Genomic DNA, 19,555 nt, shown 5'->3' on the forward strand with positions numbered 1-19,555 from the left:
AGACGGACATCTCTGCTACAAACCAAGAAAAATACTTGTAGCATTGAATATAAAGGTTGAATGATTTCTCCCATGTGGAGACATCAGGGACTGTCAGAGCGAGGCCATAAATGTCGGAGGATTCTTCACAGAGCGCGGCTGGGCCGCTTCCAGCTCTTTTCTCCGCAGAAGCTAAATATAACTTCCAGAAACACTGAGGTAGCGAGTTTGGATCTTTGTTCGCATACTTGAGGTTTGGGGGCAGCTGAGCCGACATTTCTCCACACGCCAATAGTAACGCACAGAGGGACGCTCCTGAAATGATCCGAAATGTCCCCGCTCAGCAGAAAGCGGCACGTCTGAGGTGTTATATAGAAAGAAGGGCGCAACAGGCCCTCGAGAACAAAGCGGTAAGTCCTCGACCTCAGCTATCGGGTCAGAGAGCGCCTCCATACACAGGGACTGACAGAGGAGAGCGCCCCCATACACAGGGACTGACAGAGGAGAGCGCCCCCATACCCAGGGACTGACAGAGAGTGCCACCATACCCAGGGACTGACAGAGCAGAGCGCCCCTATACACAGAAACTGACAGAGAGTCCCCCATACACAGGGACTGACAGAGGAGAGCGCCCCCATACACAGGAACTGACAGAGAGTGCCCCCATACCCAGGGACTGACAGAGCAGAGCGCCCCTATACACAGAAACTGACAGAGAGTCCCCCATACACAGGGACTGACAGAGGAGAGCGCCCCCATACACAGGAACTGACAGAGAGTGCCCCCATACCCAGGGACTGACAGAGCAGAGCGCCCCTATACACAGAAACTGACAGAGAGTCCCCCATACACAGGGACTGACAGAGGAGAGCGCCCCCATACACAGGGACTGACAGAGGAGAGCGCCCCCATACAGAGGGACTGACGGAGAGCGCCCCCATACACAGGGACTGACAGAGAGTGCCCCCATACACAGGGACTGACAGAGCAGAGCGCCCCCATACACAGAAACTGACAGAGAGTCCCCCATACACAGGGACTGACAGAGGAGAGCGCCCCCATACACAGGGACTGACAGAGGAGAGCGCCTCCATACACAGGGACTGACAGAGGAGAGCGCCCCCATACACAGGGACTGACAGAGAGCGCCCCCATACCCAGGGACTGACAGAGCAGAGCACCCCTATACACAGAAACTGACAGAGAGTCCCCCATACACAGGGACTGACAGAGGAGAGCGCCCCCATACACAGGGACTGACAGAGGAGAGCGCCTCCATACACAGGGACTGACAGAGGAGAGCGCCCCCATACACAGGGACTGACAGAGGAGAGCGCCCCCATACACAGGGACTGACAGAGGAGAGCGCCCCCATACACAGGGACTGACAGAGAGTGCCCCCATACCCAGGGACTGACAGAGCAGAGCGCCCCTATACACAGAAACTGACAGAGAGTCCCCCATACACAGGGACTGACAGAGGAGAGCGCCCCCATACACAGGGACTGACAGAGGAGAGCGCCCCCATACACAGGGACTGACGGAGAGCGCCCCCATACACAGGGACTGACAGAGAGTGCCCCCATACACAGGGACTGACAGAGCAGAGCGCCCCCATACACAGAAACTGACAGAGAGTCCCCCATACACAGGGACTGACAGAGGAGAGCGCCCCCATACCCAGGGACTGACAGAGGAGAGCGCCCCCATACACAGGGACTGACAGAGAGTGCCCCCCATACCCAGGGACTGACAGAGGAGAGCGCCCCTATACACAGGGACTGACAGAGAGTGCCCCCATACCCAGGGACTGACAGAGCAGAGCGCCCCTATACACAGAAACTGACAGAGAGTCCCCCATACACAGGGACTGACAGAGGAGAGCGCCCCCATACACAGGGACTGACAGAGGAGAGCGCCCCCATACAGAGGGACTGACGGAGAGCGCCCCCATACACAGGGACTGACAGAGAGTGCCCCCATACACAGGGACTGACAGAGCAGAGCGCCCCCATACACAGAAACTGACAGAGAGTCCCCCATACACAGGGACTGACAGAGGAGAGCGCCCCCATACACAGGGACTGACAGAGGAAAGCACCCCCATACACAGGGACTGACAGAGGAGAGCGCCCCCATACACAGGGACTGACAGAGAGTGCCCCCATACCCAGGGACTGACAGAGCAGAGCGCCCCTATACACAGAAACTGACAGAGGAGAGCGCCCCCATACACAGGGACTGACAGAGGAGAGCGCCCCCATACACAGGGACTGACGGAGAGCGCCCCCATACACAGGGACTGACAGAGAGTGCCCCCATACACAGGGACTGACAGAGAGTGCCCCCATACACAGGGACTGACAGAGGAGAGCGCCCCCATACACAGAAACTGACAGAGAGTCCCCCATACACAGGGACTGACAGAGGAGAGCGCCCCCATACCCAGGGACTGACAGAGGAGAGCGCCCCCATACACAGGGACTGACAGAGAGTGCCCCCCATACCCAGGGACTGACAGAGGAGAGCGCCCCCATACACAGGGACTGACAGAGAGTGCCCCCATACCCAGGGACTGACAGAGGAGAGCGCCCCCATACACAGGGACTGACAGAGAGTGCCCCCATACCCAGGGACTGACAGAGCAGAGTGCCCCTATACACAGAAACTGACAGAGAGTCCCCCATACACAGGGACTGACAGAGGAGAGCGCCCCCATACACAGGGACTGACAGAGGAGAGTGCCCCCATACACAGGAACTGACAGAGAGCGCCCCCATACACAGGGTCAGCCAGAGAGCGCCCCCATACACAGGGACTGACAGAGAGTGCCCCCATACACAGAGACTGACAGTGGAGAGCGCCCCCATACACAGGTACTAAAAGACGAGCGCGCCCCCATACACAGGGACTGACAGAGAGTGCCCCCATACACAGGGACTGACAGAGGAGAGCGCCCCTATACACAGAAACTGACAGAGAGTCCCCCATACACAGGGACTGACAGAGGAGAGCGCCCCCATACACAGGGACTGACAGAGGAGAGCGCCCCCATACCCAGGGACTGACAGAGGAGAGCGCCCCCATACGCAGGGACTGACGGAGAGCGCCCCCATACACAGGGACTGACAGAGAGTGCCCCCATACACAGGGACTGATAGAGGAGAGCGCCCCCATACACAGGTACTAAAAGACGAGCGCGCCCCCATACACAGGGACTGACAGAGAGTGCCCCATACACAGGGACTGACAGAGAGTGCCCCCATACACAGGTACTGACAGAGAGTGCCCCCATACACAGGTACTGACAGAGAGTGCCCCCATACACAGGGACTAACAGAGGAGAGCGCCCCCATACACAGGGACTGACAGAGGAGAGCGCCCCCATACACAGGGACTGACAGAGCAGAGCGCCCCCATACACAGCAACTGACAGAGAGTCCCCCATACACAGGGACTGACAGAGGAGAGCGCCCCCATACCCAGGGACTGACAGAGGAGAGCGCCCCCATACATAGGGACTGACAGAGAGTGCCCCCATACCCAGGGACTGACAGAGGAGAGCGCCCCCATACACAGGGACTGGCAGAGAGTGCCCCCATACCCAGGGACTGACAGAGCAGAGTGCCCCTATACACAGAAACTGACAGAGAGTCCCCCATACACAGGGACTGACAGAGGAGAGCGCCCCCATACACAGGGACTGACAGAGGAGAGTGCCCCCATACACAGGAACTGACAGAGAGCGCCCCCATACACAGGGTCAGCCAGAGAGCGCCCCCATACACAGGGACTGACAGAGAGTCCCCCATACACAGGGACTGACAGAGGAGAGCGCCCCCATACACAGGGACTGACAGAGGAGAGCGCCCCCATACCCAGGGACTGACAGAGGAGAGCGCCCCCATACGCAGGGACTGACGGAGAGCGCCCCCATACACAGGGACTGACAGAGAGTGCCCCCATACACAGGGACTGACAGAGGAGAGCGCCCCCATACACAGGTACTAAAAGACGAGCGCGCCCCCATACACAGGGACTGACAGAGAGTGCCCCATCCATACACAGCAACTGACAGAGAGTCCCCCATACACAGGGACTGACAGAGGAGAGCGCCCCCATACCCAGGGACTGACAGAGGAGAGCGCCCCCATACACAGGGACTGACAGAGAGTGCCCACATACCCAGGGACTGACAGAGGAGAGCGCCCCCATACACAGGGACTGACAGAGAGTGCCCCCATACCCAGGGACTGACAGAGGAGAGCGCCCCCATACACAGGGACTGACAGAGAGTGCCCCCATACCCAGGGACTGACAGAGCAGAGTGCCCCTATACACAGAAACTGACAGAGAGTCCCCCATACACAGGGACTGACAGAGGAGAGCGCCCCCATACACAGGGACTGACAGAGGAGAGTGCCCCCATACACAGGAACTGACAGAGAGCGCCCCCATACACAGGGTCAGCCAGAGAGCGCCCCCATACACAGGGACTGACAGAGAGTGCCCCCATACACAGGGACTGACAGAGGAGAGCGCCCCTATACACAGAAACTGACAGAGAGTCCCCCATACACAGGGACTGACAGAGGAGAGCGCCCCCATACACAGGGACTGACAGAGGAGAGCGCCCCCATACCCAGGGACTGACAGAGGAGAGCGCCCCCATACGCAGGGACTGACGGAGAGCGCCCCCATACACAGGGACTGACAGAGAGTGCCCCCATACACAGGGACTGACAGAGGAGAGCGCCTCCATACACAGGTACTAAAAGACGAGCGCGCCCCCATACACAGGGACTGACAGAGAGTGCCCCATACACAGGGACTGACAGAGAGTGCCACCATACACAGGTACTGACAGAGAGTGCCCCCATACACAGGTACTGACAGAGAGTGCCCCCATACACAGGGACTGACAGAGGAGAGCGCCCCCATACACAGGGACTGACAGAGGAGAGCGCCCCCATACACAGGGACTGACAGAGAGTGCCCCATACACAGGGACTGACAAAGAGTGCCCCCATACACAGGGACTGACAGAGAGTGCCCCCATACACAGGGACTGACAGAGGAGAGCGCCCAAATACACAGGGACTGACAGAGGAGCGCGCCCCCATACCCAGGGACTGACAGAGGAGAACGCCTCCATACACAGGGACTGACAGAGGAGAGCGCCCCCATACACAGGGACTGACAGAGAGTGCCCCATACACAGGGACTGACAGAGAGCGCCCCCATACACAGGGACTGACAGACGAGCGCGCCCCCATACCCAGGGACTGACAGAGGAGAGCGCCCCCATACACAGGGACTGACAGACGAGCGCGCCCCCATACCCAGGGACTGACAGAGGAGAACGCCTCCATACACAGGGACTGACAGAGAGCGCCCCCATACACAGGTACTGACAGAGAGTGCCCCCATACACAGGGAGTGACAGAGGAGAGCGCCCCCATACACAGGGACTGACAGAGGAGAGCGCCCCCATACCCAGGAACTGACAGAGGAGAACGCCTCCATACACAGGGACTGACAGACGAGCGCGCCCCCATACCCAGGGACTGACAGAGGAGAGCGCCCCCATACACAGGGACTGACAGAGGAGAGCGCCCCCATACCCAGGGACTGACAGAGGAGAGCGCCCCCATACACAGGGACTGACAGAGGAGAGCGCCTCCATACACAGGGACTGACAGAGGAGAGTGCCCCTCCCATACACAGGGACTGACAGAGAGTGCCCCCATACCCAGGGACTGACAGAGGAGAGCGCCCCCATACACAGGGACTGACAGAGAGTGCCCCCATACCCAGGGACTGACAGAGCGAGTGCCCCTATACACAGAAACTGACAGAGAGTCCCCCATACACAGGGACTGACAGAGAGTGCCCCCATACACAGGTACTGACAGAGAGTGCCCCCATACACAGGGACTGACAGAGGAGAGCGCCCCTATACACAGAAACTGACAGGGAGTCCCCCATACACAGGGACTGACAGAGGAGAGCGCCCCCATACACAGGGACTGACAGAGGAGAGCGCCCCCATACCCAGGGACTGACAGAGGAGAGCGCCCCCATACGCAGGGACTGACGGAGAGCGCCCCCATACACAGGGACTGACAGAGAGTGCCCCCATACACAGGGACTGATAGAGGAGAGCGCCCCCATACACAGGTACTAAAAGACGAGCGCGCCCCCATACACAGGGACTGACAGAGAGTGCCCCATACACAGGGACTGACAGAGAGTGCCCCCATACACAGGTACTGACAGAGAGTGCCCCCATACACAGGGACTAACAGAGGAGAGCGCCCCCATACACAGGGACTGACAGAGGAGAGCGCCCCCATACACAGGGACTGACAGAGCAGAGCGCCCCCATACACAGCAACTGACAGAGAGTCCCCCATACACAGGGACTGACAGAGGAGAGCGCCCCCATACCCAGGGACTGACAGAGGAGAGCGCCCCCATACATAGGGACTGACAGAGAGTGCCCCCATACCCAGGGACTGACAGAGGAGAGCGCCCCCATACACAGGGACTGACAGAGAGTGCCCCCATACCCAGGGACTGACAGAGCAGAGTGCCCCTATACACAGAAACTGACAGAGAGTCCCCCATACACAGGGACTGACAGAGGAGAGCGCCCCCATACACAGGGACTGACAGAGGAGAGTGCCCCCATACACAGGAACTGACAGAGAGCGCCCCCATACACAGGGTCAGCCAGAGAGCGCCCCCATACCCAGGGACTGACAGAGAGTCCCCCATACACAGGGACTGACAGAGGAGAGCGCCCCCATACACAGGGACTGACAGAGGAGAGCGCCCCCATACCCAGGGACTGACAGAGGAGAGCGCCCCCATACGCAGGGACTGACGGAGAGCGCCCCCATACACAGGGACTGACAGAGAGTGCCCCCATACACAGGGACTGACAGAGGAGAGCGCCCCCATACACAGGTACTAAAAGACGAGCGCGCCCCCATACACAGGGACTGACAGAGAGTGCCCCATACACAGGGACTGACAGAGAGTGCCCCCATACACAGGTACTGACAGAGAGTGCCCCCATACACAGGTACTGACAGAGAGTGCCCCCATACACAGGGAGTGACAGAGGAGAGCGCCCCCATACACAGGGACTGACAGAGAGTGCCCCCATACACAGGGACTGACAGAGCAGAGCGCCCCCATACACAGCAACTGACAGAGAGTCCCCCATACACAGGGACTGACAGAGGAGAGCGCCCCCATACCCAGGGACTGACAGAGGAGAGCGCCCCCATACACAGGGACTGACAGAGAGTGCCCACATACCCAGGGACTGACAGAGGAGAGCGCCCCCATACACAGGGACTGACAGAGAGTGCCCCCATACCCAGGGACTGACAGAGGAGAGCGCCCCCATACACAGGGACTGACAGAGAGTGCCCCCATACCCAGGGACTGACAGAGCAGAGTGCCCCTATACACAGAAACTGACAGAGAGTCCCCCATACACAGGGACTGACAGAGGAGAACGCCTCCATACACAGGGACTGACAGAGGAGAGCGCCCCCATACACAGGGACTGACAGAGAGTGCCCCATACACAGGGACTGACAGAGAGCGCCCCCATACACAGGGACTGACAGACGAGCGCGCCCCCATACCCAGGGACTGACAGAGGAGAGCGCCCCCATACACAGGGACTGACAGACGAGCGCGCCCCCATACCCAGGGACTGACAGAGGAGAACGCCTCCATACACAGGGACTGACAGAGAGCGCCCCCATACACAGGTACTGACAGAGAGTGCCCCCATACACAGGGAGTGACAGAGGAGAGCGCCCCCATACACAGGGACTGACAGAGGAGAGCGCCCCCATACCCAGGAACTGACAGAGGAGAACGCCTCCATACACAGGGACTGACAGACGAGCGCGCCCCCATACCCAGGGACTGACAGAGGAGAGCGCCCCCATACACAGGGACTGACAGAGGAGAGCGCCCCCATACCCAGGGACTGACAGAGGAGAGCGCCCCCATACACAGGGACTGACAGAGGAGAGCGCCTCCATACACAGGGACTGACAGAGGAGAGTGCCCCTCCCATACACAGGGACTGACAGAGAGTGCCCCCATACCCAGGGACTGACAGAGGAGAGCGCCCCCATACACAGGGACTGACAGAGAGTGCCCCCATACCCAGGGACTGACAGAGCGAGTGCCCCTATACACAGAAACTGACAGAGAGTCCCCCATACACAGGGACTGACAGAGAGTGCCCCCATACACAGGTACTGACAGAGAGTGCCCCCATACACAGGGACTGACAGAGGAGAGCGCCCCTATACACAGAAACTGACAGGGAGTCCCCCATACACAGGGACTGACAGAGGAGAGCGCCCCCATACACAGGGACTGACAGAGGAGAGCGCCCCCATACCCAGGGACTGACAGAGGAGAGCGCCCCCATACGCAGGGACTGACGGAGAGCGCCCCCATACACAGGGACTGACAGAGAGTGCCCCCATACACAGGGACTGATAGAGGAGAGCGCCCCCATACACAGGTACTAAAAGACGAGCGCGCCCCCATACACAGGGACTGACAGAGAGTGCCCCATACACAGGGACTGACAGAGAGTGCCCCCATACACAGGTACTGACAGAGAGTGCCCCCATACACAGGGACTAACAGAGGAGAGCGCCCCCATACACAGGGACTGACAGAGGAGAGCGCCCCCATACACAGGGACTGACAGAGCAGAGCGCCCCCATACACAGCAACTGACAGAGAGTCCCCCATACACAGGGACTGACAGAGGAGAGCGCCCCCATACCCAGGGACTGACAGAGGAGAGCGCCCCCATACATAGGGACTGACAGAGAGTGCCCCCATACCCAGGGACTGACAGAGGAGAGCGCCCCCATACACAGGGACTGACAGAGAGTGCCCCCATACCCAGGGACTGACAGAGCAGAGTGCCCCTATACACAGAAACTGACAGAGAGTCCCCCATACACAGGGACTGACAGAGGAGAGCGCCCCCATACACAGGGACTGACAGAGGAGAGTGCCCCCATACACAGGAACTGACAGAGAGCGCCCCCATACACAGGGTCAGCCAGAGAGCGCCCCCATACCCAGGGACTGACAGAGAGTCCCCCATACACAGGGACTGACAGAGGAGAGCGCCCCCATACACAGGGACTGACAGAGGAGAGCGCCCCCATACCCAGGGACTGACAGAGGAGAGCGCCCCCATACGCAGGGACTGACGGAGAGCGCCCCCATACACAGGGACTGACAGAGAGTGCCCCCATACACAGGGACTGACAGAGGAGAGCGCCCCCATACACAGGTACTAAAAGACGAGCGCGCCCCCATACACAGGGACTGACAGAGAGTGCCCCATACACAGGGACTGACAGAGAGTGCCCCCATACACAGGTACTGACAGAGAGTGCCCCCATACACAGGTACTGACAGAGAGTGCCCCCATACACAGGGAGTGACAGAGGAGAGCGCCCCCATACACAGGGACTGACAGAGAGTGCCCCCATACACAGGGACTGACAGAGCAGAGCGCCCCCATACACAGCAACTGACAGAGAGTCCCCCATACACAGGGACTGACAGAGGAGAGCGCCCCCATACCCAGGGACTGACAGAGGAGAGCGCCCCCATACACAGGGACTGACAGAGAGTGCCCACATACCCAGGGACTGACAGAGGAGAGCGCCCCCATACACAGGGACTGACAGAGAGTGCCCCCATACCCAGGGACTGACAGAGGAGAGCGCCCCCATACACAGGGACTGACAGAGAGTGCCCCCATACCCAGGGACTGACAGAGCAGAGTGCCCCTATACACAGAAACTGACAGAGAGTCCCCCATACACAGGGACTGACAGAGGAGAGCGCCCCCATACACAGGGACTGACAGAGGAGAGTGCCCCCATACACAGGAACTGACAGAGAGCGCCCCCATACACAGGGTCAGCCAGAGAGCGCCCCCATACACAGGGACTGACAGAGAGTGCCCCCATACACAGGGACTGACAGAGGAGAGCGCCCCTATACACAGAAACTGACAGAGAGTCCCCCATACACAGGGACTGACAGAGGAGAGCGCCCCCATACACAGGGACTGACAGAGGAGAGCGCCCCCATACCCAGGGACTGACAGAGGAGAGCGCCCCCATACGCAGGGACTGACGGAGAGCGCCCCCATACACAGGGACTGACAGAGAGTGCCCCCATACACAGGGACTGACAGAGGAGAGCGCCTCCATACACAGGTACTAAAAGACGAGCGCGCCCCCATACACAGGGACTGACAGAGAGTGCCCCATACACAGGGACTGACAGAGAGTGCCACCATACACAGGTACTGACAGAGAGTGCCCCCATACACAGGTACTGACAGAGAGTGTCCCCATACACAGGGACTGACAGAGGAGAGCGCCCCCATACACAGGGACTGACAGAGGAGAGACCCCCATACACAGGGACTGACAGAGAGTGCCCCATACACAGGGACTGACAGAGAGTGCCCCCATACACAGGGACTGACAGAGAGTGCCCCCATACACAGGGACTGACAGAGGAGAGCGCCCAAATACACAGGGACTGACAGAGGAGCGCGCCCCCATACCCAGGGACTGACAGAGGAGAACGCCTCCATACACAGGGACTGACAGAGGAGAGCGCCCCCATACACAGGGACTGACAGAGAGTGCCCCATACACAGGGACTGACAGAGAGCGCCCCCATACACAGGGACTGACAGACGAGCGCGCCCCCATACCCAGGGACTGACAGAGGAGAGCGCCCCCATACACAGGGACTGACAGACGAGCGCGCCCCCATACCCAGGGACTGACAGAGGAGAGCGCCCCCATACACAGGGACTGACAGAGGAGAGCGCCCCCATACCCAGGGACTGACAGAGGAGAACGCCTCCATACACAGGGACTGACAGACGAGCGCGCCCCCATACCCAGGGACTGACAGAGGAGAGCGCCCCCATACACAGGGACTGACAGAGGAGAGCGCCCCCATACCCAGGGACTGACAGAGGAGAGCGCCCCCATACACAGGGACTGACAGAGGAGAGCGCCTCCATACACAGGGACTGACAGAGGAGAGCGCCCCCCCCATACACAGGGACTGACAGAGAGTGCCCCCATACCCAGGGACTGACAGAGGAGAGCGCCCCCATACACAGGGACTGACAGAGAGTGCCCCCATACCCAGGGACTGACAGAGCGAGTGCCCCTATACACAGAAACTGACAGAGAGTCCCCCATACACAGGGACTGACAGAGAGTGCCCCCATACACAGGGACTGACAGAGGAGAGCGCCCCCATACACAGGGACTGACAGAGGAGAGCGCCCCCATACACAGGGACTGACAGAGAGTGCCCCATACACAGGGACTGACAGAGAGTGCCCCCATACACAGGGACTGACAGACGAGCGCGCCCCCATACCCAGGGACTGACAGAGGAGAGCGCCCCCATACACAGGGGACGGACAGAGGAGAGCGCTCCCATACACAGGGACTGACAGACGAGCGCGCCCCCATACCCAGGGACTGACAGAGGAGAGCGCCCCCATACACAGGGACTGACAGAGGAGAGCGCCCCCATACACAGGGACTGACAGAGGAGAACGCCTCCATACACAGGGACTGACAGAGGAGAACGCCTCCATACACAGGGACTGACAGACGAGCGCGCCCCCATACCCAGGGACTGACAGAGGAGAGCGCCCCCATACACAGGGACTGACAGAGGAGAGCGCCCCCATACCCAGGGACTGACAGAGGAGAGCGCCCCCATACACAGGGACTGACAGAGGAGAGCGCCTCCATACACAGGGACTGACAGAGGAGAGAACCCCCATACACAGGGACTGACAGACGAGCGCGCCCCCATACCCAGGGACTGACAGAGGAGAGCGCCCACATACACAGGGACTGACAGAGGAGAGCGCCCCCTTACACAGGGACTGACAGAGGAGAGTGCCCCCATACCCAGGGACTGACAGAGGAGAGCGCCCCCATACACAAGGACTGACAGAGAGTGCCCCCATACACAGGGACTGACAGAGGAGAGCGCCCCCATACACAGGGACTGAGAGAGAGTGCCCCCATACACAGGGACTGACAGAGGAGAGCGCCCCCATACACAGGTACTGACAGAGGAGAGCGCCTCCATACACAGAGACTGACAGAGGAGAGCGCCCCCATACACAGGGACTGACAGAGAGTGCCCCCATACACAGGGACTGACAGAGGAGAGTGCCCCCATACACAGGGACTGAGAGAGAGTGCCCCCATACACAGGGACTGACAGAGAGCGCCTCCATACACAGGGACTTACAGAGGAGAGCGCCCCCATACACAGGTACTGACAGAGGAGAGCGCCTCCATACACAGGGACTGACAGAGGAGAGCGCCCCCATACACAGGGACTGACAGAGGAGAACGCCCCCATACACAGGGACTGACAGAGAGCCCCCATACACAGGGACTGACAGAGAGCGCCCCCATACACAGGGACTGACAGAGGAAAGTGCCCCCATACACAGGGACTGACAGAGAGTGCTCCCATACACAGGGACTGACAGAGGAGAGCGCCCCCATACACAGGGACTGACAGAAAGCGCCCCCATACACAGGGACTGACAGAGGAGAGCGCCCCCATACACAGGGACTGAGAGAGAGTGCCCCCATACACAGGGACTGACAGAGGAGAGCGCCCCCATACACAGGTACTGACAGAGGAGAGCGCCTCCATACAGAGACTGACAGAGGAGAGCGCCCCCATACACAGGGACAAAGAGTGCCCCCATACACAGGGACTGACAGAGGAGAGTGCCCCCATACACAGGGACTGAGAGAGAGTGCCCCCATACACAGGGACTGACAGAGAGCGCCTCCATACACAGGGACTTACAGAGGAGAGCGCCCCCATACACAGGTACTGACAGAGGAGAGCGCCTCCATACACAGGGACTGACAGAGGAGAGCGCCCCCATACACAGGGACTGACAGAGGAGAGCGCCCCCATACACAGGGACTGACAGAGGAGAGCGCCCCCATACACAGGGACTGACAGAGAGCCCCCATACACAGGGACTGACAGAGAGCGCCCCCATACACAGGGACTGACAGAGGAAAGTGCCCCCATACACAGGGACTGACAGAGAGTGCTCCCATACACAGGGACTGACAGAGGAGAGCGCCCCCATACACAGGGACTGACAGAAAGCGCCCCCATACACAGGGACTGACAGAGGAGAGCGCCCCCATACACAGGGACTGACAGAGGAGAGCGCCCCCATACACAGGGACTGACAGAGAGTGCCCCCATACACAGGGACTGACAGAGGAGAGCGCCCCCATACACATGGACTGACAGAGATTGACCCCATACAAAGGGAATGACAGAGGAGAGCACCCCCATACACTGGGACTGACAGAAGAGAGCGCCCCCATACACAGAGACTGACAGAGTGCCCCCATACACAGGGACTGACAGAGGAGAGCGCCCCCATACACAGGGAATGACAGAGGAGAGCGCCTCCATACACAGGGACTGACAGAGGAGAGCGCCCCCATACACAGGGACTGACAGAGGAGAGCGTCCCCATAAACAGAGACTGACAGAGGAGAGCACCCCCATACACAGGGACTGACAGAGGAGAGCGCCCCCATACACAGGGACTGACAGAGACCGCCCCCATACACAGGGACTGACAGAGGAAAGCGCCCCCATACACAGGAACTGATAGAGAGTGCCCCATACATAGTGACTGACAGAGGAGAGCGCCCCCATACACAGGGACTGACAGAGGAGAGGGCCTCCATACACAGGGACTGACAGAGGAGAGCGCCCCCTTACACAGGGACCGACAGAAGAGAGCGCCCCCATACACAGGGTCCGACAGAAGAGAGCGCCCCCATACACAGGGACTGACAGAGGAGAGCGCCCCCATACACAGGGACTGACAGAGAGTGCCCCCATTAACAGGGACTGACAGAGGAGAGCGCCTCCATACACAGGGACTGACAGAGGAGAGCGCCCCCATACACAGGGACTAACAGAGAGTGCGCCCATACACAGGGACTGACAGAGGAGAGCGCCTCCATACACAGGGACTGACAGAGAAGAGCTCCCCCATACACAGGGACTAACAGAGAGTGCGCCCATACACAGGGACTGACAGAGGAGAGCGCCTCCATACACAGGGACTGACAGAGAGTGCCCCCATACACAGGGACTGACAGAGCAGAGCGCCCCCATACACAGAAACTGACAGAGAGTCCCCCATACACAGGGACTGACAGAGGAGAGCGCCCCCATACACAGGGACTGACAGAGGAGAGCGCCTCCATACACAGGGACTGACAGAGGAGAGCGCCCCCATACACAGGGACTGACAGAGGAGAGCGCCCCCATACACAGGGACTGACAGAGGAGAGCGCCCCCATACACAGGGACTGACAGAGAGTGCCCCCATACCCAGGGACTGACAGAGCAGAGCGCCCCCATGCACAGAAACTGACAGAGAGTCCCCCATACCCAGGGACTGACAGAGCAGAGCGCCCCCATACACAGAAACTGACAGAGAGTCCCCCATACACAGGGACTGACAGAGGAGAGCGCCCCCATACACAGAGACTGACAGAGGAGAGCGCCCCCATACAGAGGGACTGACGGAGAGCGCCCCCATACACAGGGACTGACAGAGAGTGCCCCCATACACAGGGACTGACAGAGCAGAGCGCCCCCATACACAGAAACTGACAGAGAGTCCCCCATACACAGGGACTGACAGAGGAGAGCGTCCCCATACACAGGGACTGACAGAGGAGAGCGCCTCCATACACAGGGACTGACAGAGGAGAGCGCCCCCATACACAGGGACTGACAGAGAGTGCCCCCATACCCAGGGACTGACAGAGCAGAGCGCCCCTATACACAGAAACTGACAGAGAGTCCCCCATACACAGGGACTGACAGAGGAGAGCGCCCCCATACACAGGGACTGACAGAGGAGAGCGCCTCCATACACAGGGACTGACAGAGGAGAGAGCCCCCATACACAGGGACTGACAGAGGAGAGCGCCCCCATACACAGGGACTGACAGAGGAGAGCGCCCCCATACACAGGGACTGACAGAGAGTGCCCCCATACCCAGGGACTGACAGAGCAGAGCGCCCCTATACACAGAAACTGACAGAGAGTCCCCCATACACAGGGACTGACAGAGGAGAGGGCCCCCATACACAGGGACTGACAGAGGAGAGCGCCCCCATACACAGGGACTGACGGAGAGCGCCCCCATACACAGGGACTGACAGAGAGTGCCCCCATACACAGGGACTGACAGAGCAGAGCGCCCCCATACACAGAAACTGACAGAGAGTCCCCCATACACAGGGACTGACAGAGGAGAGCGCCCTCATACCCAGGGACTGACAGAGGAGAGCGCCCCCATACACAGGGACTGACAGAGAGTGCCCCCCATACCCAGGGACTGACAGAGGAGAGCGCCCCTATACACAGGGACTGACAGAGAGTGCCCCCATACCCAGGGACTGACAGAGCAGAGCGCCCGTATACACAGAAACTGACAGAGAGTCCCCCATACACAGGGACTGACAGAGGAGAGCGCCCCCATACACAGGGACTGACAGAGGAGAGCGCCCCCATACAGAGGGACTGACGGAGAGCGCCCCCATACACAGGGACTGACAGAGAGTGCCCCCATACACAGGGACTGACAGAGCAGAGCGCCCCCATACACAGAAACTGACAGAGAGTCCCCCATACACAGGGACTGACAGAGGAGAGCGCCCCCATACACAGGGACTGACAGAGGAGAGCACCCCCATACACAGGGACTGACAGAGGAGAGAGCCCCCATACACAGGGACTGACAGAGAGTGCCCCCCATACCCAGGGACTGACAGAGGAGAGCGCCCCTATACACAGGGACTGACAGAGAGTGCCCCCATACCCAGGGACTGACAGAGCAGAGCGCCCCTATACACAGAAACTGACAGAGAGTCCCCCATACACAGGGACTGACAGAGGAGAGCGCCCCCATACACAGGGACTGACAGAGGAGAGCGCCCCCATACAGAGGGACTGACGGAGAGCGCCCCCATACACAGGGACTGACAGAGAGTGCCCCCATACACAGGGACTGACAGAGCAGAGCGCCCCCATACACAGAAACTGACAGAGAGTCCCCCATACACAGGGACTGACAGAGGAGAGTGCCCCCATTCACAGGGACTGACAGAGGAGAGCACCCCCATACACAGGGACTGACAGAGGAGAGCGCCCCCATACACAGGGACTGACAGAGAGTGCCCCCATACCCAGGGACTGACAGAGCAGAGCGCCCCTATACACAGAAACTGACAGAGAGTCCCCCATACACAGGGACTGACAGAGGAAAGCGCCCCCATACACAGGGACTGACAGAGGAGAGCGCCCCCATACACAGGGACTGACGGAGAGCGCCCCCATACACAGGGACTGACAGAGAGTGCCCCCATACACAGGGACTGACAGAGGAGAGCGCCCCCATACACAGAAACTGACAGAGAGTCCCCCATACACAGGGACTGACAGAGGAGAGCGCCCCCATACCCAGGGACTGACAGAGGAGAGCGCCCCCATACACAGGGACTGACAGAGAGTGCCCCCCATACCCAGGGACTGACAGAGGAGAGCGCCCCCATACACAGGGACTGACAGAGAGTGCCCCCATACCCAGGGACTGACAGAGGAGAGCGCCCCCATACACAGGGACTGACAGAGAGTGCCCCCATACCCAGGGACTGACAGAGCAGAGTGCCCCTATACACAGAAACTGACAGAGAGTCCCCCATACACAGGGACTGACAGAGGAGAGCGCCCCCATACACAGGGACTGACAGAGGAGAGTGCCCCCATACACAGGAACTGACAGAGAGCGCCCCCATACACAGGGTCAGCCAGAGAGCGCCCCCATACACAGGGACTGACAGAGAGTGCCCCCATACACAGAGACTGACAGTGGAGAGCGCCCCCATACACAGGGACTGACAGAGCAGAGCGCCCCCATACACAGCAACTGACAGAGAGTCGCCCATACACAGGGACTGACAGAGGAGAGCGCCCCCATACACAGGGACTGACAGAGAGTGCCCCCATACCCAGGGACTGACAGAGGAGAGCGCCCCCATACACAGGGACTGACAGAGAGTGCCCCCATACCCAGGGACTGACAGAGGAGAGCGCCCCCATACACAGGGACTGACAGAGAGTGCCCCCATACCCAGGGACTGACAGAGCAGAGTGCCCCTATACACAGAAACTGACAGAGAGTCCCCCATACACAGGGACTGACAGAGGAGAGCGCCCCCATACACAGGGACTGACAGAGAGTGCCCCCATACACAGGGACTGACAGAGGAGAGCGCCCCTATACACAGAAACTGACAGAGAGTCCCCCATACACAGGGACTGACAGAGGAGAGCGCCCCCATACACAGGGACTGACAGAGGAGAGCGCCCCCATACCCAGGGACTGACAGAGGAGAGCGCCCCCATACGCAGGGACTGACGGAGAGCGCCCCCATACACAGGGACTGACAGAGAGTGCCCCCATACACAGGGACTGATAGAGGAGAGCGCCCCCATACACAGGTACTAAAAGACGAGCGCGCCCCCATACACAGGGACTGACAGAGAGTGCCCCATACACAGGGACTGACAGAGAGTGCCCCCATACACAGGTACTGACAGAGAGTGCCCCCATACACAGGTACTGACAGAGAGTGCCCCCATACACAGGGACTAACAGAGGAGAGCGCCCCCATACACAGGGACTGACAGAGGAGAGCGCCCCCATACACAGGGACTGACAGAGCAGAGCGCCCCCATACACAGCAACTGACAGAGAGTCCCCCATACACAGGGACTGACAGAGGAGAGCGCCCCCATACCCAGGGACTGACAGAGGAGAGCGCCCCCATACACAGGGACTGACAGAGAGTGCCCCCATACCCAGGGACTGACAGAGGAGAGCGCCCCCATACACAGGGACTGACAGAGAGTGCCCCCATACCCAGGGACTGACAGAGGAGAGCGCCCCCATACACAGGGACTGACAGAGAGTGCCCCCATACCCAGGGACTGACAGAGCAGAGTGCCCCTATACACAGAAACTGACAGAGAGTCCCCCATACACAGGGACTGACAGAGGAGAGCGCCCCCATACACAGGGACTGACAGAGGAGAGTGCCCCCATACACAGGAACTGACAGAGAGCGCCCCCATACACAGGGTCAGCCAGAGAGCGCCCCCATATACAGGGACTGACAGAGAGTCCCCCATACACAGGGACTGACAGAGGAGAGCGCCCCCATACACAGGGACTGACAGAGGAGAGCGCCCCCATACCCAGGGACTGACAGAGGAGAGCGCCCCCATACGCAGGGACTGACGGAGAGCGCCCCCATACACAGGGACTAACAGAGAGTGCCCCCATACACAGGGACTGACAGAGGAGAGCGCCCCCATACACAGGTACTAAAAGACGAGCGCGCCCCCATACACAGGGACTGACAGAGAGTGCCCCATACACAGGGACTGACAGAGAGTGCCCCCATACACAGGTACTGACAGAGAGTGCCCCCATACACAGGTACTGACAGAGAGTGCCCCCATACACAGGGACTGACAGAGGAGAGCGCCCCCATACACAGGGAGTGACAGAGGAGAGCGCCCCCATACACAGGGACTGACAGAGAGTGCCCCCCTACACAGGGACTGACAGAGCAGAGCGCCCCCATACACAGCAACTGACAGAGAGTCCCCCATACACAGGGACTGACAGAGGAGAGCGCCCCCATACCCAGGGACTGACAGAGGAGAGCGCCCCCATACACAGGGACTGACAGAGAGTGCCCACATACCCAAGGACTGACAGAGGAGAGCGCCCCCATACACAGGGACTGACAGAGAGTGCCCCCATAACCAGGGACTGACAGAGGAGAGCGCCCCCATACACAGGGACTGACAGAGAGTGCCCCCATACCCAGGGACTGACAGAGCAGAGTGCCCCTATACACAGAAACTGACAGAGAGTCCCCCATACACAGGGACTGACAGAGGAGAGCGCCCCCATACACAGGGACTGACAGAGGAGAGTGCCCCCATACACAGGAACTGACAGAGAGCGCCCCCATACACAGGGTCAGCCAGAGAGCGCCCCCATACACAGGGACTGACAGAGAGTGCCCCCATACACAGGGACTGACAGAGGAGAGCGCCCCTATACACAGAAACTGACAGAGAGTCCCCCATACACAGGGACTGACAGAGGAGAGCGCCCCCATACACAGGGACTGACAGAGGAGAGCGCCCCCATACCCAGGGACTGACAGAGGAGAGCGCCCCCATACGCAGGGACTGACGGAGAGCGCCCCCATACACAGGGACTGACAGAGAGTGCCCCCATACACAGGGACTGACAGAGGAGAGCGCCCCCATACACAGGTACTA

General features: G+C 59.9%; 1 protein-coding gene across 1 annotated transcript in view; it reads left to right on the forward strand.

Annotated features, from left to right (window-relative positions):
* The first annotated feature begins 215 nt into the window (after nucleotides 1-215).
* TRAPPC14 (trafficking protein particle complex subunit 14) overlaps nucleotides 216-19,555 on the forward strand; it is a 101,880-nt gene continuing 82,540 nt past the window's right edge. Inside the window, exon 1 of the mRNA XM_073654437.1 lies at nucleotides 216-389. Coding sequence (XP_073510538.1) covers nucleotides 300-389 — 90 coding nt within the window. The 5' untranslated portion in view covers nucleotides 216-299. The remainder of the gene's footprint in view (nucleotides 390-19,555) is intronic.

This window comes from Phyllobates terribilis, unplaced genomic scaffold (genome assembly GCF_046119375.1).
Source record: "Phyllobates terribilis strain yellow unplaced genomic scaffold, ASM4611937v1 Scaffold_11__3_contigs__length_659146591, whole genome shotgun sequence".
NCBI lineage: Eukaryota > Metazoa > Chordata > Amphibia > Anura > Dendrobatidae > Phyllobates > Phyllobates terribilis.